We start from the raw sequence: 25,163 nt of genomic DNA, 5'->3' as shown, positions 1-25,163 counted from the left end.
GACCGGCTTTGGAGATTATGTCGTCCCCCTTCTCCTCAAGGGCGCCTGATCCTGCCAAGGGGCTCACGACTCGGTATGCCAGCGAGCCGGGCGACAGCGCCGTAACGGAGCGAAGCTGCTCTCCCTCGCCTCTTCTTATACCCTCGCTTCCTCTACCGAATTCCCCCGCCTAGAAAGAAGAAGACTACCATTGGCTTAACTTACTTCACCTTTGTAAGGGATAACGTGGAGTGGCTTACTGCCTGAGAAAATACCTTGAGAGGAATGTTAAAAAAATGTCTGCAATTGGCTTTAACATTTTTTTTTTTTGTGTTCGAATAAGCGCTTGTAACATCTAGATGTAGGTGAACATTACTCGCTCATATTGTGCTGGTGGAGGTGTAAAGAACAGGTTTAAATATTTGCAGGCGCATTTTTTTTTCATTCCAGAATATTGAACGAACGTGCCAAAAAGCAGCAGCTGGGAAGAAAAATTTGCTTCGAATCGAAAATGGCGTAATTTAAACGTGCGCTCCATATCTTACGAATATGTAAGTGTAAAAAGAAACGAACACAAAAGGAAGCATAAGAATTTCCCAATCAAGGAGCAAGAGAAAAGACAGAGTGAAGCTCCTTAAGGAATACTTGAGCGGTTTCTCTAGTATAGTATGAAGAGTCCCGATGACACATGAAGTTATACGGACAGATACACCACCACACGAAGCATACAAGCTAAGCAAACTGTTGCATTAACACCAGTGCCATTTAGAATGGTTAATATTCCATGAACCAATTACAAGTCGTATTGCTGAGGACATGGTACAGTCTGTGGTGTGAGTACATTGCGGACAAAGGAGCGGTTATTTTTCTAGTGGGTGGACTGCAGGAGCCCTATAGTTAGGGTGTGTCTTTGCAGACTAAAAGAAGAGCAGAATTATGGAGTAGAGTGTCTACGTATACCAACCGCTCTCCATTACGAAAGTAACTTCTGCGTTTATTTGTCATGGTAGAAGTTGTAGGATGATATCAAAGGGAATAACTGAATGAACTGTACATCCTCAATCGTACTGCACGGAATTGTTCTGAACCTGCTGTTAGGCTTGATATAGCTTAGTTAATGTGAGAGCTATAGGCGTTCATATATTACTCTTAAGGTTGCTCGAAAATACCTTCGGAGCCTTTGAAAGCAACTTTTTCTCCACCTTCAAAATCGTACTTCGAAACGCTATATAACAAATAGTTTTTTGTAAAGGGTCCAACTATGGTTTCGTCTATGGATGAATAAGGTTAATGACGGTATATATGGCTCTCATATGTGATTGAATGATGAGCGCTTGTAACAAGATATCGTATGTGTTGCTATTTTTTCGATCAATGCCGATTCAATGCTGTAATAATTTTAAACTGGTAAAATGTGTAGATGGACGCATCAAAACATCCTACCTGCCGTGATCACGTTGGGAGCGATCTCTTGCGAAAATACTAGGTCGACAAGTAGGTTTACAATATAATGTGACATGAAATAACGTGAATTGCCATGACTTCGTGACGGAAGTCTCATAGTGATGTCATTTCAGGGAATCACTGCGAGCAGTTCGTCCGTCATTCTGGTCACCATGCGTAATACATTACCGTATGTTTTCACTGAAACAGCAAAACGAGAACATGTACATTTATTTTCTTTATTTCTAGTTTGTTACTGGTGTGCTGACAACAGTGAAGAGAGTATAGTGAATGAATGAAACATAAATAGCACTCCTTAGATGGAGCTCTTCAGTTAGATGTGGATTGTATCTGGTTGGCCCTGAGCTCTCGGCGCGCCTTCTCGCCCACCTTGTTGAAAATTACGGTCATGAGTGGGTTCTTCGGGCCGCACACTCCACGGAAGTCGTCCAAGTCGTTGTTGAACACCATGACTCCACGGTATTTTTCGCGCAAGATGAAGTCCATCTGCAAAAAAGGCCAGTTCAAAATGTGCAGCGTAAACATGGGCGTTCATTGTTAACTGACGTAGACCGTGAGCTGTTACTATTGGCCAGGCATCCAGTTGGAAGAATATGTAATGGGACTGCATTTTTAATTGTTCTAGACGAGGGAGTACCGAGAACCTGACTATTCCTTAAAATGCGAATAAATGTGAGAATATATTTTAGTAATATTGCGATGATGGAGCAGCTGCCGTTAAATCTGTTGAATGGGCTGCAAGATATAGCCAGTTGATGGTCTGCTTGTGAAGATTCCAGTAGGGTGAGGCGTGTGCTATAGGCGTTATGCATATATTGTGCGGTAAGTTATGCAAATATGACGAAACCGTAAACGAGTTCAGCTTTGAATGCCCCGTTAGGACTATAATACCGTACGTTCGCTGTTCTTCGTTTATATAGGTGTAACATGCACGACTGATACATGAGGTTACGATCAAGGTTAAGGCTTGTATAGAGGCATACAATTTCAGCATTCAATGGCCAGCGTGGGAATTGGTATCTTTTTTTTTTGGGTGGGGGAGGGGGGTTTATGGCAATGACTGTAAATTGAAATCTTGAAGTATTATTTCTTACTAATGTGTTTGGAGGCATCAACCTATTACGTCCACAGAAATATTTTTCGCGCATTCACTAATTACTCAATAGATGTACTAAAAGGGAAATAGGTATTTATTGCTTGGCGTGCAATTCAAAATACCGTTTTTGAATCATAACTGCAGTTCGAGGCTCACTACTGCATGAATGCGAAACACAGGTGGAATTAAGAAAACAAAAAGTGGCCACATAATATTGTCTCCGCCGTTTATCCTTGTGTGCTTCGGAATGTAAGGGGCATTAGAAGTGTTGCTTTGTATCATTTTTGTTTCTTCCCAATATCTAGTAGACACATTCTGCCGTGTGATATTCACAAAGGATAGCGTGCACATTTTTCTCCTTTCGTTCTGGAAAGCGATATCTCTTAGAACAAATAAAAGAGAACGCCAGTTCGTAGAATGTGGCGTTAGCAGCGATCGTGCTCAATTACCTTGTTCGCAACACTTTCTTCGTCTTCGTAGCCGACCCATTGGTCTCCCTTGTAGGCGTAAGGACACTTGGCCTCATTGTCGAACATCCGTGTCCAACCACCCGATTTGACATCTTGGCAAATCTGAAGAGAAGGAGGAAAGAACGTAAAACTTAATATCTTGTGGTTGATCCTTGTGTTCTTTGGTACCATAATGAGATTCACTAGTTCGAGTATGGAGATAAATATTCTAAATGCGTCTGTGGTGTAATACTTGGAGCATCGAGATATTGATCACGGCGATCTTCGTTAGACCCGCCATCAGCCAAGTACTTCTTTTTTTTTTTCGTTGAAGAGACCTAAAACAATGCGAGACAGGAATCTCCCTACCGAAAAGCGCTGGTATGAGCCAGTAAATGCTTCCCATTAACAATTGATCATGCGCAGCTGCAGCATTTAGAAGACAAAACGCTCGTAATAGACCAGCTCATAATAGACCATCCATTCACCCAGACCAGCACGCTCTGGGTGAAGGGATGGTCGGATGCCATGAGCATCCCCTTGAAACGAGGCGGTGGGTTGGGCCACCCAGCTCTTATTTTTCTGTTTTACCTAACGTCTTAGCTACCTTATTTTCTTACAGATGAAAGTTCTCAGCATATAACTTTCTGTAATATTATTCGGAAGCTTGTTTTTGTACGTCTCCGTTGTTTGGGGGCGGGTCCTCCTACTTTTGTGCTACCAAGCCTCAATACGGCTTTGTTGCGGACTTGTTTACTTTCCCCCTGCTATCTCTGAACCAAAAGGATTTAATGATGCCATCAGAGCTTTAACCGATAGCCGGGTAGATATTTTCACATTCTGATGAAACATGTTGCACGGTTTCCCTAGTTTTGTCGCAGCAAGCACATGCTTCTTCTTCGTTGGGGTAACTCGCTTAGAACTACACGTTCTAAGAACTCCTGATCGAGATTCACAAAGTATTGAGCTTCCCTTTGAGTTGTCCTAAATTTTTCTTTCCTGATTTTGTTTTTACCTCTTAGGTATAGTTACTCATAGCCGGCTTCTTTTCATTATCGTGCCTCTAACAGACACTTTTGAAACGAGCATATACCTGTAGTCGGCGCAGCAGCGAAAATGGATAGTTTTCGGTTATGCTCTTAGAGGCTATGTTGAAGAATTCAAAAGTCAAACTACACTGAATTGCAACGTGGTAGACGCTTACTTTTCCTTCGCGAGTATATTGCGCGGATATTATATTGTAACGGCTGAATTAATATTAGGTCGTTGCTGATGGCTTGAGGCTAAATGATAATAGTAATATTCAGCATAACAACAGCATAATCGAACGCGAGTTGTGTCCCTTTAGGATAAATGCAAATTCATAGGTTCTGCAAAGGAGCATCGGGCTTTCTTTTTTTTTTTCACAATACATGTAATACGGTAGTTGAAATGCGTGCTCACCACGCTTTGGGTTAGGTTTGAAGGCTTTGCGCTTGAAGGTGTGACATACAGCTGTTGCTCCACAGCCGTCATTGCAAGACCTATAGTTGGAAGCTTGAGCTCGAAAGTGGCGACGTCACTTATCATCACCGTATAAATGATGATGATGATTTATGCATGAAAACAGTGAGTCGGCGCAGGTTTGTGCGTGAGTGGCTGCTGTTTGCGTGCTTACGCTCTGCTGCCAATATAATATTAAATCATTCACTCCTGCACTTTCGTGTTAAATAGTTGCACGTGAAATGTGTTTATCGTGCACAACCTGCTTGAGAAAGTACACCATTAATGATTGCACGGGTTGAAGTCGATCCCAAATATTGCACTGCAGGCGGTCTCGCCGCCATGTTTCTCTAGGAATAGCATGCTGTACCATTTTTCCGGAATAGCGTGCTAACATGCTAATAACCGACAGAGCACGGCGTTGGCTAACCTCCCTGCCTTTTCCTCGTCTTCATCTCTCGCTCCTTCTCTCTCTCCCGCCGCTCTGTCACTGCACAATTTTTAAAGGGAAGTTTTCTTTGCATTTGGGCATGTGCCACAGCGATGCAAGGGCTACAAAAGCCTACGATGCACATGTTTAGTACATCTCTGCGCATACATGTGTCATCAGCATTTTTTACTCGAGAAGCATCATACATCGCCTTCGACCTCGTGTCATAGAGAGCTAACAGCTACGGGTGACGAGAGTGCGTGTTCGCGTCATTCGCTACTATTGCTAGCTTACTAACTCAAACAGGATTAGCATCATTTATATTGCAGAATTACATACAATCTCAGGATTTTATTATTCATGTTGTTAAAAACTCGGCAGTAACATGACCCATTTGCTATACAGTGTGGATAGGGCTCGGGGCTCGGTCGGGTTAAAAAGGAGCTCAATTCAAACCCCGAAGTTATTAGGCTTTGAAACATTGCAATAACATCTGCATCGCTCGTTCTATTGTTGATCCTGTTATCTAAATGATTGCTTGGTTACTGATGCTACCAACACGCATGGCGTTGGAGCCCTAAACTGCGAGTAATATAGCAGTCGTAGTACCTATTAAAGAAGTAATGACCTAAACCAGCTCTGATATACTTAACCTCATACAGTCGTAGTCATGCCTTCCCGCTCATGGACCACCTTGGCAAGCGAGCGCCATAGCAAAGTGGGACGATGTCCGAGTATGTGGAATATAGCCGAAGCAACGAAAGTTCCACAATTAGAACTGCAGTTGTTAAATAAACGGGACGTCCGGAATGGGATTTGTCGCTACATTGCTCAATTGCTATTCGCATTACCACCGATAGTCAGCGTGAGATAAGTTCTGCCATAATATTTTTTTACTTAGGGTTTCACTCTCATTCAGACTCGCCAAACTTTTACTCAGCCAGGCTCACTCAGACTCATGCTCACACACCCCACCCTCGAGCTCACTGGGACTCTGGCTCACGGGTCGGTCTGAGTCTAAGTGAGCCTGTGTGAGTCGACTTATGAGTGAGTTTGCCGATCTATGCTGCGAACTTCTCTCTCATGGTAAATACGAAGCTGACGTCTTGAGACGAAAGGTTGGAGTGGAGCGAGAATAGTTATCACAAACGTAACGCTTCGTAAATAACACATGACAGCAGGATGAAATCAAGAAGTGAACTCACCTCGTAGTAACCCTTGAGCTCGTCAGATCCAACATAGGGCCCTGCTTGTCCTCGTGCATTGGCTATGATGCGAGCCTTGGGTCCGTTCTTCTTGGGGTCGCGAAGCACGTATGAACGGCCGTAGTAGGCGATGCCCAGCATTAGCTTCTGCTTCGGTGCGCCCATGCGGACCAGCCGCTTCATACCTTCGGCCTGCAAGAGAAGCGCGTCACGCAGCTTTAGTCAGCGAAGAGTAGCTACGCATTTTCAAGGAAAATACCAATATCTTAGGTGTACGTTAAATCCTTTAGAGGCTTATGCGCACAAAGACAGGACGTCGAACGAAGAAGGGACACACAACATGCGCAAACTTCAGCTGTCTTTTATTGTGAGTATTTTGTAGTATAAAGTGATAAGGAAGTGAGGTTTCTGGATGGTGAAACGGTATGACAGTGACAAGTTTTGGTTTCTCTGGCACATGTGCCTATGCAGTTCTTGCATGTCCTTTATTGTTTTTTTTTCTTGCCTTCCTGTTTTTTTCCTGATTGTGGAAGCGTATATATGTGTCGTTATCACAATAAAAGCCAGTTGAAGTTTGCGCATGTTGTGTGCCCCTTCTGTTCGACGTCTTGTCTTTGTGCGCGCATAAGTCTCTAAGGAATCATGTACAACCAAGTCGACCAAAACGTAACGCTTCTGAACTACGTCAAATCGTCGTGTCCTCAAACAAAAAGTCAGAATGCTACAGATGATATACTGTATGTCGTGAAGACAGCTTGCTAGGTTTTTTCGTACTTACATAATACGTGTATGTATGTATGTATGTATGTATGTATGTATGTATGTATGTATGTATGTATGTATGTATGTATGTATGTATGTATGTATGTATGTATGTATGTATGTATGTATGTATGTATGTATGTATGTATGTATGTATGTATGTATGTATGTATGTATGTATGTATGTACGTATGTATGTATGTATGTACGTATGTATGTACGTACGTACGTATGTATGTATGTATGTATGTATGTATGTATGTATGTATGTATGTATGTATGTATGTATGTATGTATGTATGTATGTATGTATGTATGTATGTATGTATGTATGTATGTAACTGCGTTAGCCCTCTTGCCTGCAATACTATGAACCTCAGTGCGTGTTCTCAGTTAGTTACAAGTGCTTTCATGCATGTATGAAACTAGATCTTTATATATATTTGTGCGCGTTTATCTAGTATATGTTGCAGCAGAGCTTATGTATGTGCTCCTTGCTTTCGGGTGCACTCAGTGATTTGCGGTACACCCATTCTATTTTACGCGACGGGTAGTAGCCGGTGCAACCCAAAAACGCAATTTCTTTTTTAGCATCATGCCAGTACACACACAAACACATAAACACATAAAAAATAACAATTAAGCCGGTGGGTAGCTGAGGCATTGGGTGTAGAAGATGAAAGAGTTTGCTTCCTGTTAATTCATTTCACTGCAGCAGTGAGGTGACTCGTGAAAGTTGTTTGAGCTTTCTTGTTGATAAGAAACAGCGCAAATAAGGCGAGACTGCGAGCCCGAGGAACGCGACTCCTGTGTACACATGTGGATCTATGTATCATTTTGTTACCGCCGCTTTTTCGCGCCAATTCATAGTAGAAACATAATTGCAATAATAGAGTGCTGTGCCAGAAGCAGTGTGTCGGAGCGGAACAAAAGCTGAAACGAAAAAATAAAAAAAATGATAGTTTTGCCCGGTACGAAAACGCAACCGAAACGTTATTTATTATTTTGTTTCGGAGTGAAAGTGAAAAATTTTTGATCGGTTTCCGGTTCAAGGTGAAAGTCGGCAATTCGAAACAACCGACTTCAGGTAATGTCAGAAATAGCGCGTATATCTCAAGCAGGGGTGGTGCGAGGAATAGCCGGTCCAGCGCTACACTAATCTAAGCCTGTCTCTCGGTGCACTAGCTGGTCGGCATCGTAGCAGAACTCGGGGCTTGCGCGCTGAAGAGCTTATAGTTTCGTTTAAGCTCTGTTACCGAAGTTTTATGATTTGTTTATGTTCGTTTAAGTTCGTTTTATCGGAACAGCGGTCTCGCATTTCGGCGAGTACAGTCAATGACTTGACACAAGGCACTGAGCACGATCTCAGAAATCTTAATTCACTTATTGAGAAAAATAAATACTATGTTTTTATCGTTACGTTGCTTCGAAAATGTTTGTATGCGAAGCAAAACCATTACAAGCCGCTACGGATCATTTTCTTTTTCGTTCCGGAGCAGAACCCGAACGGAGCTTTTTTCAGTGGAACGAAACCAAAACCAGAACGAAAAACATTTCGCTCCGTCACTCTGGCCAGAAGACATATATGGATCTAACAAGGTCCTATGACGATAAAAAAATTCAAATTAGGTGTTTAGAAAGGAAGCATCCTATAGACAAGGCGTGACATAAATTTATGTTGTACTCACAAGAGGGCACACAGTGCCGACGAAGAAAACAAACAGATATCCAATATCCTCAACGTAACGTGTAGGAACCAGCAACAATATCATACGCCGTAATGTTAAAGCTAAGTAATGACTTCACAGTAAATGTGCGATTCATGCCACACAGGTTTAGGGCAAAGAACATGCTCTACTCGTTCATTCTCTTTATATACGACTATTACCAGAAAATGACAAATTATCGATTCGCACCCGGTCACGCGTGATCTCTTCTTTCTTTCGAATTTTGTTTTCACTCTCGGTACTTCCTCTGTGTACTCACGATGGTGAGGTCTTGAAAGTAGGGAGAGTCTCCGGCCCTCTTGTAAAGTATGCTGTGCATGTCCGTGAACCGGTTCCAGGTCCCGCGGAGGTCGTAGGCAAGGACGTTGAACCAGTCAACATGTCTGCGCAATGCAAAAATAAACGCGTCACCTTTTATATCCTGTTGTACTAATTGTCGATTTTCTTTCGCGCATGACTTCGACCTCGCTTTTCCTCTTTCTTTCTCGTCGTCCATCGTTTGGTGCGCGTGGTGATTTCCCTTTGCCGGTGCTATGTCATCCTGTATGCGCCTCTCGGCGAGAACCCTTTCCTGCCTACGCGTGAACCGGCACAACACGCAACTGTAACTTCTATCTTTAGATTCACACAGCGAAGGGTATATAGAGAACAACATAAAAAAGACATTTCTGTCAAGGCAACGCATTAAGAGATGCGTCGAATCGCCAGACCGTGTACGGTCACATACTTGGCAGTTGCGCCCCTAAGGAGTTGAAATAGATGTCTTCACGCTGATATGACTTAAACTAATGTTCGAATCTTCTTACTTTTTTTTTGCCTGGGGGAATGATCATCCTTTTTCTTTTGTTCACTACAATATTTCACCGTAGTAACAGACGTAAGATAAAAATATGGACGTATCAACTAACTAGAAAAATGAATAAATCATTTTTCGTGATTGTATGTTAGCTCGCGGTGTACGTGACAGCACTGAGCGATAGTGTGAGTAAGCATGGGGAATGTGATAAGACGGCACTTGCTGGTAGCATATTTTTCGGAAAATATTTCATGCAGATCAGCCTGTGCGACAATAAAAAGAAGGGTTTCTCTTCTATGCATAATAATGCATACGTCGGATAGAATTAAAATTGCTACTAGAACACGGGACTGCGGCCGGGGAGTTAGTTGTCTCCCCTAATGATGCTATATTTATTGGAAAAGAGATCGAGCACTTGGAATACAGCCGTCAATATCAGTTTTAAGCAATTTCCAGACTGACTAACGTTTCAGCTGATGACACTGAAAAAAAAAGTCAGATAGCGGCTGGCCGCGGCAAAAAGTATTTGAATTAATTGTACCTTTTTGGCAGCGCTATTGCCACACTTGCTTTCATGCCGCGTGAAATAAAATTACTCGTGCGCCGTTATTGATTATTCGTTGTGTTCTAACGCGGTAACGAATAGTAACGTGCTTACCGCTGCATGTTAGCGATGTCGTAGCCATCGTCCAGGTAGTTCTCCTCCAAAGGAACAGCGGCCGTCAAGTAGAGAGGATGGGCTGCAAAGGCTTCTTTGAGCTCCTGCGTAATAGAAATGTGGATGTATGGCAATCATATAGGTAGTACGCGCACATGGAAGGAAACGGCATTGATGTCACAGCCTCGACGCGGTTGTCAGAATAGCGCAACAAAATTCGTTTGCTGGTCTTAAGGTTCATTGAGCTCGTTATCTTAGTGTGTATCCTGGAATTTTATTTATTTATTTATTTTTCCTAAAGGCACGTTAGGTTTTACCCTACGATGAATGATCACATGTAATTTACCCAGAATGCTGTCGACTACCAAAACAACAAAACAAGTTCCATGGCTAGAGTAAGATAACTAAAATTTGCACATGAGCGAGGTGCAAGTTATGCGAACAATTAATGCTACTAGGGTCAGTAAAGCCTTATATTTTAAGCAATGCTCCTAGAAGCTGCTAAAAGGTCGTCTGGCTCTATTTATTTATTTTCTTTAATTCATACTGACGTCGCAACTAAACGAATTCAACTTAGATTAGACAAACTAGATGAAAATGCACATCTTTAAATAAACGTTGTGTCTACTGTGTGGTGAATTGCTTAGAAAGGACGCCCCTCCTCTTCTCTCGCCGTCCTTTCCCTTTTGTGGAGTCTGCGGGAGAGGAGGACAGCAGTCGCTGGTGACATACATATATGACGAATCGGCTTATATGTATACCCACCTACGACTACCGATACGGCTGTGCTGGTTAAAGACCCTGTTATCAGGGGAATGACACAATAAAACTACAAACACTGGCTAAATATCTTCCCTCCTACAAATATACGTCTTCTAACGCATCGCTCCTTTCATAAAATGAAAAGCTCTCCAAAAGCGTATGGCTATTCGCTTGCATTGATGTTTGTCGATGGTTCCTTCACAATGTTTTGTTCTGCGAAGTTGTTATTCAAATTACAGTGCAGATGGCGCGTTTGTGGGTAAAAAACTGCTAGTAATAGTATATCTACTAGCGAGCGAACGAGCGAGTGTGTGTGATAATACAAGAATGAAAAGAGAAAGAGGGGCGCCATGAGCGTGTTAAGAAAAGGTCAGAAGGAAGCATGCTATGCGGTGTTCACGTGATGAGGACTGCGAATTTATTGAGGTTTCCGGTTATATATTCCAGCACCTCGCCCAAACTTTACGACGCATGTCGGTAGTACCGAGACATTAAGCCATTGCTGATTGCTTAAACAGACCACGGGGAGTTCACGAACGCTGTTAGGTATATGTGTATTTTAGAAAAAAAGATAATAATTTTTTGGTTATGACACAGATGCTTCCAACGGAGTTACATTCCTAAATTCAGCCATCGACGTGATGTGATACACACTGGATCTGCACTTGCTTAAGGTGCCCTCCTGTAAACTTTACTTCGATGCAGATTTCCTTCAGACTCGACAAAATATAACCAAACATTAAAACCAGCACATCTGTTACTATGATGTCGTGAACGTTCCCTTTTATTGCTAAAGCAAATATCCTTATATAGCTCTGCAAATCAAGATATTTTTAGGCACCGCGAAACAGAGGTGTTTACTCCTGGTTATAATAGAGATATCGAATATTAAATATCAGCAAAATAAATTATTACTGGGCTTTTGCTTGCCAAGACCCCAGTATGAATATGAAGCACACCGTAGGGAGCAGCTTCGGATTAATTTCACCCGCTTGGGGTTCTTTACGTGCGCCTTATTCAAAGTACACCAGCGTTTCTGTATTTCACCCCCATCGAAATGAGGCCGCCGCGGTCTAGATTGAACCCACGACCTCGAGCTCAGCAACGTGACGCTATAGCCACTAAGCTACCGCGGAGGGTTGATCTGACCCTAATCGATGTGTAGAATGCACAGAGAGAAAGAGACGAAGACAATGTCTAAGGATGTCTAGAGAGGCTAGCCTAGCGACAGCAGTCATAAATGCATCAACGTATACTATTCTCGGCGTCTCGTTTGACAGACAATGCTGGTGAATGGCGCGTCTCAGGAGCTACCGCGCGATCTCTAAAGTTCATTAACGGACCACTTGAATTAGTGGACAGTTGTTTCAGAAGAACCGTGCTAAGAAAATTTTAACATAGTCAAACTACGCACAGGACTCCGCGGGAATATCATTGGGCAGCTTGAAACAGCAGTACTTTATGACACCATACTGTGAGTAAAGTATCAGCGCGTGATAACACTTCTAAATGATATTTATCAGAGTGGCGCAAATATTTATTTACAAGAAGTCTGATTCGGTAAAAAAACGTGCCAGTCTCTAATTTGAGACTGCCAGAAGCGCTTTCATTGTTGATATACGGAAAGAATTACCTTTAGAAGAAGCGCGAAGTTTTCCTTGTCCTGTGGCCTTCCGCCTCGCTTCTCGTAGCCTGGGTACTTCCAGATGATTTCGAGGCCATCGAACTTGTAGTCCAGCATCCAGCGTAGCGCACTCCAGACGAACGCTGCCCGATTCTCCGGCGTGCTGACCATTTTGGAGAAAACCTCGCCGCCTAGGTGCCACCCGCCGACAGCCAGCATAGTCTTCAGGTACAAGTGCTGGGTCTTGAGGTTGGTGAAGTTCAGGTATCGTTCTGGAGTGAGCACAATGCGAAATCGCGACGAAGGCAGCCTTGATAAGGAAGAAACGGGCTGTGAAACGCAGCTGCAAAACATGTTGCACGAAATGGGTGAGCACAACCTAGTGTGAGCGCGAGCAATGGCTGTAAAGACCATAATAAAGCCAAACCAAATAAGGTTTCATTAAGGGAATAGGAATGCGTGCACTTTTTTCCATTGCAAGTAAAAAAAAAAAACAGAAATATAAAAGTTCTAGCACAAGCTCAGCAGCGGAAATTTACCATGCAGAAGAAATATTGCTAAGGTAAAACAAACAGCTTAATTGACGGTGGTCGCAATTTTTCAGTCATACCCATTCTGGAACATTACTTGAAACTTCGGGAGTGCTCAGGGTATCATAGGCGGCGGTTCATTGACCGACGCGCTACCTGTGAACTGGAAAATGAAGCTAAGCTTCACGGCATTGTCGTCTATATTCTGCTAACAAGTTTTCGATGGGCCGAATCTACTTGAAGAAAAGTGTTGATTAAAAAGAGTTCTTCTTGGTTTGGATTAGAATACGTTTATAGTAATGTTTCTCTTGTAGAGGTGGGACAATATTAAATTCCCCGAATACGAATCGAATACGAACAGCAAGTATCGAATAACGAATCGAACAGCGAATAGTCAAACACCGACCCATATACGTATTTATGGCATCCTGTATTTACTAGTCCAAAAAGAGGCAGCTAACAGTCAGGGACAAAGAATCACTTTTAGATACAAGATCAGCAACTGTCATTAAAAAAAAATTCACGAATGTCCTCTCATCATCTTGAGAGCGTAAATGCAAACAAACCTTCCAAGAATTAATGGCTGCTGTATGAAATGAAGCTTTTTCAAAACGCTAAATAAATGGTTGCCGAACACTAATCAGAAGTTGGGGGGGGGGGAAATGAGCCTAAAGGACTTGTGTACTGTAAGCACATGTAAAAGAGACGTCGTTGCAAAAAAAAAAACGCATCACTGGTTGTAGCACAAACGATGAAAATACCATGTGCATGACTTGACTGACAAAAACACTAGATGAAAGAATACAAGCAACACTGGCAGATTGCCATGTAGGCTCTCTCCATTACATCGAAAATAAAACTTGCAATTATTAGCCCTTTTGCTTGTGCATTGCTTCAAAAACTTTTGTCAGTGTTTCAACTCTGATCATTTGCGTTACTTTGTCAAGGCGACGGAGAACATTAGCAAGATTTTAACGTATGGCTCTTGCGAGATATTTGGTTAGCTTCCAATATTCGACAAAAACAAATAATTATATTTAGGATAGGAACAGCTTTTGGATTACGAATATGAAGAGTTGTTGTGTAATATTCCGTTCCTATTCAAAACTTCGAATATTCGCCTGCTCTTATGATCTTCTAGTTGTTGTGGCACACGAACATATCATGATTTAAAAAACTTAGTTTTGTTGTCCATAGATGGTGCGACAATAGGTAGACCGCCTCTAGCTTCGCCAATCATCCGGTCTAAGTTTTGAAACGTGGCGCGTACGGGAAACTTCGCGAGTGGTGCGATTGAAGAGCTCTGGAGCCACATTTTGTGACTATTCCGCCAAGTGGCTAATTCGGGCGATTACGCGGAGGCGTGGTTTCGTGAAAACCAATGAAGAACGGCCAGATAAGAAAATGAAAATAAACTTGATCTTTAAAAATTAGGGCCCTAGTTGTGCTGGACCCCAGGTGCTCATTTCATTAAGGTGGATGGATGAAAAATAAAAGTGCTTGAGAAAACTAGAAAACGAAAACAAACGCGCACGCCCGTTAGGAGGCACGCAGGGGTTGTCACCCCTACTAAAAGTAAACCTTATTAATTGCTAGCGGAAATTTTCGCCGGTCATTACTCAAGCTGAGAACCATTGAATGATGGCACAAGGTCGTTCGAGCAGCTAGCTTCGCTTCTTGAAAGAATATACTTATGGGATATGCGCACAGTTTGAATTTTCAATTCTCATACCCGCTGTACTGAGCGACCAGCTTGGTTAACAGCTTGGTAATGCTGGCGACCAGTCTTAACGTTAGCAGTGCCCGGCGAGCATTCGACTAACCAAGTGGTGACTCTCAATCAGTATTCTTAGCAAGCAGTTAGTGAGTTTTGTACACCTTACACAGCATGCTACCATTACCGTGCACAGTTCAAGTAAAAAAAAAAAAACATTTGCCCTCCGGCTGCTTCTCTGTCTCTATTGCTACATCTGAAAAGCGATAAATTTCACGGGGGACTGGGGCCTGCACTAAATAGAGCTGCAATTATCTCAACCTCACTTTGTCTTTCGGGTTGATTAATAAACAACGGCAATGATTTTAGGATGGCTTTCTAGTGAAACCATTTGCTCGCGTTACATTTTCGGAATGCGCACAGCTTGTTAAATGAAATCTGGGACGTTGCTGGCGCCGAAATAGAAGCGAAACTCACGGCTGTCTTCCTGGTACTCAGGAATCATGCTCTTCAACTCGAATGTTTGTTCGTCGATGCCGGCGAATGCCAGCACCACGAAGGTGCACATATCCAGGGGGACGTCTTCCACTTGATAGTTCATCGGGCTGGGCCGCCGGCTTGCCCAGCCATAGTAGTAGCAAACCACGGGCACCTCGAACTTGTTTCGCGGGATCGTGATACCTTGGATCGCATCGCTGCCTGCACAAGATAAGAAATAACAAAACAGGTTTCTTTGGATTGTATGCTTTTTCACGTGACAACAGCTAGCGATCAAATAGTTTTTAAATAATTCAGTCTTCAAAAAAGCATTATGCCCCTGAGGTAGGTGAACGTGGCCAATGCAATGTGGAGAAATTGTCTGGAATTTTTCGCGAACAAAAAAAAAATTTATAGGAAAGTTGTACTAAGGCGAATCTTGACGTGCCGAAAATCTTCCCATTGTCTGTTCACGTGCCTCGAAGTATGCACCTGTGAGAATTTACTGCAACTAGTGAACCTAACTATTCATTCGGTAGCTTACCAGGTCATTAGTTTCATAGGGATTTCTGACTTTTAAAACACTGTTTAGGGTAATAGTCATTGTATATTCGCTGTATACAGTGAGTAACAGACATTATGGGCGTGCCTAATAACCTGGGGACCGAATTCGCAAAGCTTTTCGTTCGTAAGAAGGGTTTTCCTTTGGTAGATCAAAGGCCGTGATAGCCTAGTGGCTATGACGTTCGATCCCAACTTTGGCGCCCTCCTTCCTATGGAGGCGGAATGCAAAAACGCTCGTGTACCGTGCATTATGTGCTCGTTAAGGAACCCAAGGTGGTAAAAAGTAATGCGGACTCTCCCGCTAGGGCGTGCCTCATAACTACATCGCGGTTTTGGCGCGTAAAACCCCAGAATTTCATTTTTTATTCGCCTCTTGTTCTCAAAAACCGTTTTAGCATAAAAACTACTTTTTTTGTGGATACTATTACTGGATTTTTTCATTATACATAGAAGAAGAGGAAACGTGCACAGAGTTTGTTCGCTGCCACTGAGCAGCACTCTGCTCGTTTTTGCATGAGACAGTGGGATGTTTTTCGTTCTGCACGTTGCCTAACTGAAATTCTTTGATACTTATCCTTTCTACGGAGGCATCGTTCTTAAGTTTTACGGAATTAAAAAAATATAGCCTGTTAGAGATAACATAATTCCAGTTCTTGAGCTCGATTATGCGGAAAAGCGGACCTTACTTCCGCAAGCAATGCGAAATACACGTTCAACTAAATAACATGAGTTCACTAATTGCTTTCTTACGTAATCAATTCACGCTACATTTCGCACATTAAGAATTGCTGCCGGCGAGCTTGCAATGCGTAGCCACCTGGAATGAATTTTCAGAATGACAGCAGTCTGGAGGTGTGCAACATGAAACTTGCCGTAATAATGCACTGTTGTTCCGCTTGCTTTCTTAACGAAACGTTCCATTGCGCATTGAAACACAATAGTAACTGATACGACCATATGTATTTCGTTCCAAACTTTAGGAAATATTATATCGTAGACAGGTGTCACCCTGGAGGTTTATTATTAAAGTTGACACGTCTTACAAACGCACTGGCTACAATTTGTAAATTGCGGCATGTGCCGTAAAGTAAACAATCAAGAATTTACTAGTCACATTATTTAATTAGTTGAATATGTGTTTCAACTTCTCGTGCTACTACTGTCTGCCTCTTCGAATAATCCAGCTCAAGGGCAATAATTATGCTATCTGCCACAGGCGATATTGAAAAATTCCGCAAAACTTAAGAATGATCCCCCCGTACATCAACAGATAAGTTTCATGAAATTCGAGGCACTCAGCAGTGAAATCAGAAAAAAGAAAGAAAAGAGTCGTACCTTTGCTCACCGCAGTCGCTAACTGCAGAACAGCTGGCAGGCATATCAGCAACGGCACAGTGAGCCACATGTCGTTCCCCATGCTCCTGCTGGCCCGGAGTGACACCGAATCCGCGCGTCTCGTGTTGGCTGCCGGGCACGGGTTTGCGGGTGTCGTCTTGTCTAGAGCGGCGACCCCTCTTACTCTGCGATTTCACCACGTGGACGCAACACTTGGATCCAATTGCATCTTGTCGCACAAGGAAGAGCTTTTTTCTTATCTTAAGGGAAAGAGAAATTGATCGCTTAATGGGCAATCAGGGCGCGAAACTGCATCCGGTGCGAGTGCACAGCGGCGAGTCTTTGGCGGGACGTTTGCGAACGCAACGAAATTTATGCTGGCTGGCATGGGCGACGCTCTGTCTCTTCGTGTCCCATTCTGAACGTCTCGGCGGTAACAGCGTTATCTTAACTCGCACTGCAGGAAGCCGCTTGACCCCTGAAGCTGCCGCTATGATGGCAACAGACATGGACGGCGGCGGGCAACCGGCTTGGACTTCTGCGCTCGCGCGGCCCTCCTCCCGGCGTGTTTTTTTTTCGGGCGCCGAAGAGTCGTTTTCTTCCCTCCTCCCTTCTGTCTTTCCACGCGCTCGCGAGCGCCCTTCGCGTGCTTTACGTCGGTATGACGCGGTTCTCTCGTCTTTCTGTGGCTTTCGCTTTGGGGCTTCATTATTAATGCCCGCTTTTGCTCGAAGGTCGAGCGTGCCGTGTGGCGGCGCGCAATTTTGTTGTTGACCGCGCCTGTGCGCGCGCGTGCAACCCTCGCAAGTTCGTTCCTCCTCTCCCGGCCGGATTTTGTCTTGCCTCGATGCTGCGAGAGCGTAATGCGCTTCCCGCGCGCTCTTGCGGACAATCGTTCACCGATAAGTGTGGTAAGTGGCGGGCCGGCGCTGGGTGCACGCACGTGGCAGCAGACGACCCCAAGTGGGGTTCGCTGCTGCCACGCATGATGACGTCACAAAAAAAAAGTTTAATATAAGAGACATGAAACGCTAATATTTTGGTTTTATTGTTAATTATACTGCGTTTAAATAGATAAGTCGTTTTACTTGACGCCGTGTTTTAAAATCGAAAATGACTGTCGGCGTTTACACGCGCGTGCACGCAGTGGGGAATCGCTGTGGTTCCTAGTGGCCGTGTTGTGCGTGCTTAGTACTGTGTAGGATCTGCTAGTACGAATAACGTTGCTGTTACGAAGATAGGCAAGCTTTCAAGGAACTGTACTGTATCCATGAAGTGGCACTACATATCGCCTGCTATCGATTGGGGGTTTCGAAGAGTCGTGGTGGCACTGCGCCGCCGACTGCATGGTGCCGGCACAGATAATTCGTGTATTGCGGCGTGTGTTGCTCGTCTTAGTTGTGAGTGCGTCTTCTGATAAAACTGGATGCCATTTTGCGCTTAAACACTACGTAGAGACATTGCTCACGATCCACTGCTCGAAAATGCATAAGTCGCACACCAGTATGCATTGACGGTCGATATAGCATGAATATATACGTTTCCTCGCTATCTTTCTGTAACCAAGGGACCTTGCAAAATAGGAAAGCATTTTGTCGATGAACAAATTTCACTCATGCATTTCGTGCCTCTTTGGGCACGCAGAATCCTAGTAATTCGGGCAAGCCCACGGTCAGATACCGTGAGAATTGTGCACAAAATACAAGTACCATACGGGTAAGGAGTGGATGACACCACCATCATCCGTCTGTTTTCTGCGCAACTAATATGAATTGTGACCATTTGGCCCATATTTCAGTTCTGGTGTCAGCAAGTGTTCGTGACGAATTTTGAAGTGCGTGACATGTATACATCACAGTTGACTGCAGTGTAGGTTGCTATTAGGTTTTCGTGCACTGAGACAGAAAATTACTTGTAGAAGAGATACTGATGCGATGGCTTTTTCTTTTTTTTTTTTGGAATAGTGATTGTCATTATATAACATGAATGAGAATGCAATACCACTTCACTCTCTGCGCGTGTAAACGTAGTTTTAATACTTTCCGAGCGTGATATATATATGTCATCGTACCTTCTGTCGTAAATTATTTTCTGTGAATGATACCCATTCATCAGCCATGTCTTCATTAAATTTGCAGCATTTGGGGTTAATAAACATTTAACCCTTGAAAACAAGTCTTATTTGTTGTCCTTTCAACTTTACAACGTCGAATATTAGAACACAAATGCAAGAAAAGAGATATACACTGAGGTAGTGTTTGTCATCTTTCTTGTTGTTTTTATTGTTCTGCACAATGTTTTCTTAATTATCACGCAAGACCAACTAGCCGGTTCTCATAGAGCATGCTTAGCTGCAACGAAATATTAAAAAAAAAGTTATTGAGCCCTTTGATGAACAACTTCTGCTATAAGAAAAAGAAAGGGGAAAGAAAGAAGGAAAATTTCATCTATAAAAACCCAAGCAACCTTGGCCAACTGCCGCTGCTTGGCCGATCGTCGGGAAATGATCGTCAAACGACTATATTGGCCAGCGAAGGTTGGCGAGAGGTCGGTATGACAACGGCCGCCGCCTTTACCGGCGGGCAGTCGGCAGAGGGCGTCTTGCCAACCTCTCTGTCAGACTGACTCCCGACCCGCCAGTTGGTCGCCGGCTCGGTACGATGGCAACGCGTCGGACCAACGCCCGAGGCCGATGAGTAGCATAATTTAATTTTTATATCAATTCCTGTCTGTCGGTCTATACTTATAAAATTCTCACTAGGGAAATTTATTATACGTGAAGGTAATACATTGTTATGCTTACAGAATTTATACTTTTCGTGACTATTACATATACACAGCTGCATTATAGCGCAATGCGTTCAGAAACAGCGATATATGTGTGTGGGACCGTTTTCTGAAGCAATATGAAACTCGTCGAACGCGTAAATATGTGAATTAACTTGCCATGCTTCTTTAAGGGAAATTCTCGGGATGCTTGCAAGGATTAATTCTGTAAACATGCGGAATTTCACGTGGGCTGTGGTATATATTATGAATTTTCGCTAATTCTTTTTACTGTAATTTAAACACTAAACTTCTAGAAATATTTGGGGTTTAACAAAGCAAACGTCACTAAATTAAACTTGTACCTACCGCCCTAAACATGGCCTCCGAGATGCCATCATAGAGCGCCGACGAATCTCTGGGGCGGAGCGCTGAAGCGGTTAGTGCGACCAGACATCGCATCGCTCTGTTAGCGCTGCCCTCGGCGCGCTGCTAAAGCCCCTCGGGAGATTGAGGGGCTTTACGCGCTGCCACGTTCGCTGCACTGCTAGTTTTCCTCCTACTTCCTCCACAAACGTCACCCCCCTCTTCCACCCGGACTCTCCGCCTCCGCGCCAAGAGCTGCAACACAGAGGCGCCTTCCCCACCCACTGCATTCAGCCACCACTAAAAAGAGACGCGTTTTACGATGCTTGGCATCTTTCTTTGCCTCCCTCAAGCTCCTTTTTGCATCAACTAATAGCGCTTTCACTCGTGTGAACGACAAGTGCACCAGAACATACGTATGCTCAGCCTGAAGTTAACTTATGCGAATTATTACAGACTGTGGAGCTAGGAGTCCTTGAATTCCGCTCAGCAGGCAGTACCGAGCGGTGATGCTTTCATTCCCAAACAGAAAAAACTAATGCAGGCCTTGCTCCACAGTGAATTTTTTCTATTTCATTTATCACGGCAAGACTATTCGTATCCTCCTCTTTTGGATATTTGACGTAAGGAAAGTGTCAGAAAACTAGTTAAACATCTATTTACTACAGCTGGCGCAGATATATTGTTTACTCAAAATGAATTGGTCCGATATGAATTCACAATTTCAAATTTCGGAAGAACATGCGCGACGAGGTGATAACACTGAACGCACGCTGAGCATTTGCCAAAAGGCGAACGCGAATTGTATTGAACCAAGAATAGAACTACGGTTAGGAAAATGCATATTATGTGGAAACCGCTGGAAACAAAAAAACAGTGGCGCAAGAAAAAAAGAGGACTAGAAACAGAATGAGCCCTGTGTCCTCGTCTTTCACGCCATGATGTTTCCCATGAGCCAAATAGCCCAAGCCAACGTTATGCGACACTAAGAATTAACTTCCCCTAATAAAAGTGCTGATGTCTTCATTTTGCAGGAGATGACTGGGGAGCGCCAGGGGTTTTCTGTTCCTGCTTTGCTACGGGACTGTGAAACGTAAATGCATCAATAGTATAACTTCGGTGTTGCACCTACAGCAACACAATCTCTAAATCTTCTCAGCCAATCTTTTCTTCCTTTTAGTAGAAATGATTTGGCTGCTACGACGGCGCAATTCATCTGCTACGGCACCGAGTCCCACTACCCATTCTCTAAATTTTTGTTTCTTCTTTCAAGAAATGGTTTGCCAAAGGCTCGGGGATCCCTTTTTACGAGTGCGTCCCAGCAAGACTTAATTTCTCTGTTGCACGCTTCTGCAGCAGCACTTCGCGCTCGCCCAGGTTTTCTCGCATAGTTTCCGCGTGGGCGATTTTCAAATAGCAATGCAAGGTTTTCCCTCATGGTGCGGGCTGCCGATTTGACACTCGGCACGCCGCTTGCCGGTTTTCCAGTTGGGCTGGCAAGCGCTCTGTTAGGCACTCATACATAACAGACGACTGTATCCTCGCAGTAAGCGCGTTTCTCTTCGGTGCAACAAAAAATACGTTCCTTCATAAAAAATCTAACACGTATGATTTCGGCTCATATGTATATCTACAGCACACCGACCTCTTAATGGAATAGTGCTGTATGTTCAGATTCATGATTTATCATTCGCTATGTGCCACTGGCTGCGCGCTATTCAGTCTAATCCTTCAGACTGAGCATGTGCCATCTTCTTCGGGTGATTCGTGACGGACGGCGCGGCGCTGCTCGAGACTGTGAAGTCTCCTTTCTTTTCGAACTCGCGCTGCTGCTTGCGGACGGAATGCTTTTCTCCGGAGCCTGAGGGGACGAAACTTGTTCTGGCCTTTTTTTTCTTTCTTTTTCAGCTTCTTCTTGGATCACTGGTAAAGAAAGTTGTGAGTTCGGCGGCAAGCGAACCGCCTGGTTTCCGCGACCCCGAATGTAAAGACAAACACAGCCCCCTCACTCCCCCCACCAACACGTCGCGCGAGAGCAGGCGGCGATCATGTTACAGCGGGGCTGGGGAGAGGAGCGGGCTCCCTGCCGCCGAAACGCGCCGGCGCGCGTATACTACTCCTTGCCCCGCAAAACACACAGTGGAAAGTGCGTGATATATCCTAAGAATTTGAAAAGGCGGTAGCGCAAGAAGACACGGACGGAGACGAGAGGACAAGGATGGGTGCTGAACTTCCAAAAACATTTATTGTGAATGAATCACGAATATATACATGCTGTCCGAGCCCGGTGTAATCATCTGCGCATTCGTAAATATGCCAACTATTTGTCTGACAGCGTGATGGATGCCATGTTGACACATCCCCATGCTTACACAGCTTTTTTTTCTCTCCTCCATCGATGATGGAAATAAAGTTCAAGTTCACTTCTAGAAATCGGTTCAGATTCTGCGATTTCCCGCATAACACGAGTTTTACTCTTCTTAATAACGAAAGTGTTTACAAGGTCGGGCGAACAGTCCCTGCAAGTCAGACAATGACTTGCCAGGAAACCTTCGAAATCTATTCCTTCACGCGGATTTTTTTACATTGTTTGCGTGCTTCCTTAACCTATCATTAACACATCTCCCAGTATGGCCAATGTACACTATTCCGCACCTTAAAAGAATTTCATAGACTACCCCTTATGCGTATTCAATAAAAGGCGGCCTGTGCTTTATGCCGCAGTCACGTTACTGACTTGCTTCCGGGTCGGTCATTCTACAAAGCTTTTACAGCTTATGGGGAGCAGCGAACACTCGTAACGCTGAGCCACCTTTTCCAAATTGTGGGATAGTGTGTGAACGTAAGGTATCACAGCTACATTCTGCCTACGCTGTGCGCGGGTTTCGCACGTTTGTGGCTTTGTGCGCATATTTCTCAGCAGGTTCCCTGCAGTGTTCTTAGCAAAAAAAAAAAAAAAAAAGAAAGCCCTCCTCCATTGCACCCTGTGAAAGTGGATGTACAACGAAACGATTGCCGACGTTAGACGACGTTACTCAGAAACCAACCACCACTACACCACAAGCGACGTACGTAACGCGGGCACGCATGTATACGGAAGTGCAGCATACATGGCCCCCGCCAAGCGCAAGAGCCTTATGGAACTAAATGAATCTTTGAGGGTAAATTGTCAGAAAATGCGTAAAATACAACTTAAGCACAAGCTTCAGACATGATAACTGCGGATTGCAAATCGAGTATGCGGGAAAACATAATTCTGTTACGCGGAAACTGAAAGACGAAGCCCTTTTCTAGCTGCCATTTGAGGTCTGTCTGAGTGGCCACGGCCGGTAGGTGGCGGTACCTCAGATTAGTACCACAGAGAAAGGCGGAAAAAAAAAGCGAGCTCGCCATGCAATAGGCTGCATAAACATGCAGGGCGCCAGAAGAAAGGAAAAGCGCTTTTAAATTGAGGAGCAGTTAAATAGAGAACAAATCGGGGTGTATGCGATTATAAAAAACGCACCTTAGAGACTTAAAAGATGCACCAGTCATTGAGAATTATGTTTGGGAAGGTTGCAACAGAACTAAATCGAAAGGAAAGGGAGGGGGGCCGGAATGTTCAAATGGGAAAAAGCATATTCAAAGTGTCAAGGGCATCTTTGGTTTTCAGGCACAATGAGTGGAAATAAAACTTGGCTGGGCTTAACGTATTTATGAAAGAGAAAACATTGCAGAGAGAAGAACCAAGGCTTAGCGGAATGCCTAAGTGCTGATATTAGGCGTTTTCGGAAATAATGCCGAAATTACCCTTTTAGGTGACATGAATTCCCACATACAGGATCTAGACGTTTATACCGACAACAACAGGAAGTTATTGCTGGACCTGTGTGAGCAACGTAACCTCGTTATCGTAATTACGGGCCGTAAATCTGATGGTCAGATCAGATGGGAAGTTGGAAATAGGCAATCGACTATTGGTTACTGTCTGATGACAGAAGATATTTATGATAAGTTCAGATCAGTTGAGATAAGTTGAGCCATTGGCGAGTAAGACTGTAGTAACACAAGGACTGGCCATAAACGCACCATTTTGAAAATGGGATATGTAGTTGTGAAGGAGAGCACGGAGCGAAGAATGGCCAGTCCAAATTTGAACGCTCAACAAATAACAAATATAGCCGCGGGAGTCGAGAAAGAACACGGCAAATGGCCAAGCAAAAAGTGGGAATACAGTGAGCTTCTAAATGTAATGACGAGAGAAATTAGGAAGGAGAAGCACCACGTTTGTTGGAAAACAAAAAGGAAGTCAAAAAAGCTGGTGGAACAGCGTGATACCCGAAGCATGATGCATGATGCGCATGCATCATGCATCATGCTTGTGCGCATGCGCACTTCGTGTAATATATATATATATATATATATATATATATATATATATATATATATATATATATATATATATATATCTATATATAGTTTTTTTTGTGAGACCGAAAGTCCCCTCTCATGTTATATTAGTGGTCGCGTCATTTTGTGCATATACGCTAAGCGTTTAATTGGTTTTTTAGTGACGTGCCACAAGGGACCATGCACACTGTCCGACAGCCGCTGAGCCAATTCGTATATTTAAGAAGCTGTGTTGGTGCAGCTTAGTCTTGCAGAGGCCGCCAAATTTAATGTCTTGTCATCGGTCACAAGAAAAGCTAGCATAATAAAGTAACGGGGCACGAAAGGTCTCCACGAGTGGTTCAGGCAGCAATTGAACAACACTTTGAAATTGAACCTTCAGGCCATGCGTTCACACGCGCCAGTGCGTTCCAACAGGCTGCGCAGTGCTTTGAAGAAGTGAGAGGCAGCAATTTTTTGTTGTTGTTGCTTTTGCGTAACAAATGTTGAAGGACGAATATATATAATGACGGAATATATACCAGCTATACAAAAGCGATGACGGCGGTTCATCACACGGGGAAAAACAGCAACCATCACATACAGACG

General features: G+C 43.7%; 2 protein-coding genes across 2 annotated transcripts in view; one reads left to right on the top strand and one right to left on the bottom strand.

Annotated features, from left to right (window-relative positions):
• Positions 1–25,163, top strand: part of LOC142572598 (uncharacterized) — a 291,788-nt gene that overhangs the window by 123,836 nt on the left and 142,789 nt on the right. The gene's annotated exons all lie outside the window — the stretch shown is intronic.
• LOC142572596 (endochitinase-like) lies at positions 1,648–17,625 on the bottom strand. The gene is made up of 8 exons (XM_075681819.1): positions 17,055–17,625; positions 15,156–15,377; positions 12,444–12,706; positions 10,049–10,152; positions 8,854–8,977; positions 6,106–6,297; positions 2,989–3,111; positions 1,648–1,929 (listed from the first exon to the last, which is right to left on the bottom strand). Exons 1-8 carry the CDS (start codon positions 17,134–17,136, stop codon positions 1,753–1,755), a joined length of 1,287 nt encoding a protein of 428 aa, XP_075537934.1. The 5' UTR covers positions 17,137–17,625; the 3' UTR covers positions 1,648–1,752.

This window comes from Dermacentor variabilis, chromosome 2 (genome assembly GCF_050947875.1).
Source record: "Dermacentor variabilis isolate Ectoservices chromosome 2, ASM5094787v1, whole genome shotgun sequence".
NCBI lineage: Eukaryota > Metazoa > Arthropoda > Arachnida > Ixodida > Ixodidae > Dermacentor > Dermacentor variabilis.
Note: the sequence above shows the minus strand (reverse complement) of the source record. Positions and strands in the feature narration are given on the sequence as shown.

What these genes read in the sequence shown, in the direction of transcription:
- LOC142572596 (XM_075681819.1), bottom strand. Translation starts at nt 17,136, where the DNA reads ATGGGGAACGACATGTGGCTCACTGTGCCGTTGCTGATATGCCTGCCA. An exon ending in ACTTCGCGCTTCTTCTAAAG is followed by an intron (nt 10,153 to 12,443) that starts GTAATTCTTTCC and finishes TCTATTACGCAG; the next exon opens with GAGCTCAAAGAAGCCTTTGC. An exon ending in AGCTCAAGGGTTACTACGAG is followed by an intron (nt 3,112 to 6,105) that starts GTGAGTTCACTT and finishes CCTTCTCTTCAG; the next exon opens with ATTTGCCAAGATGTCAAATC.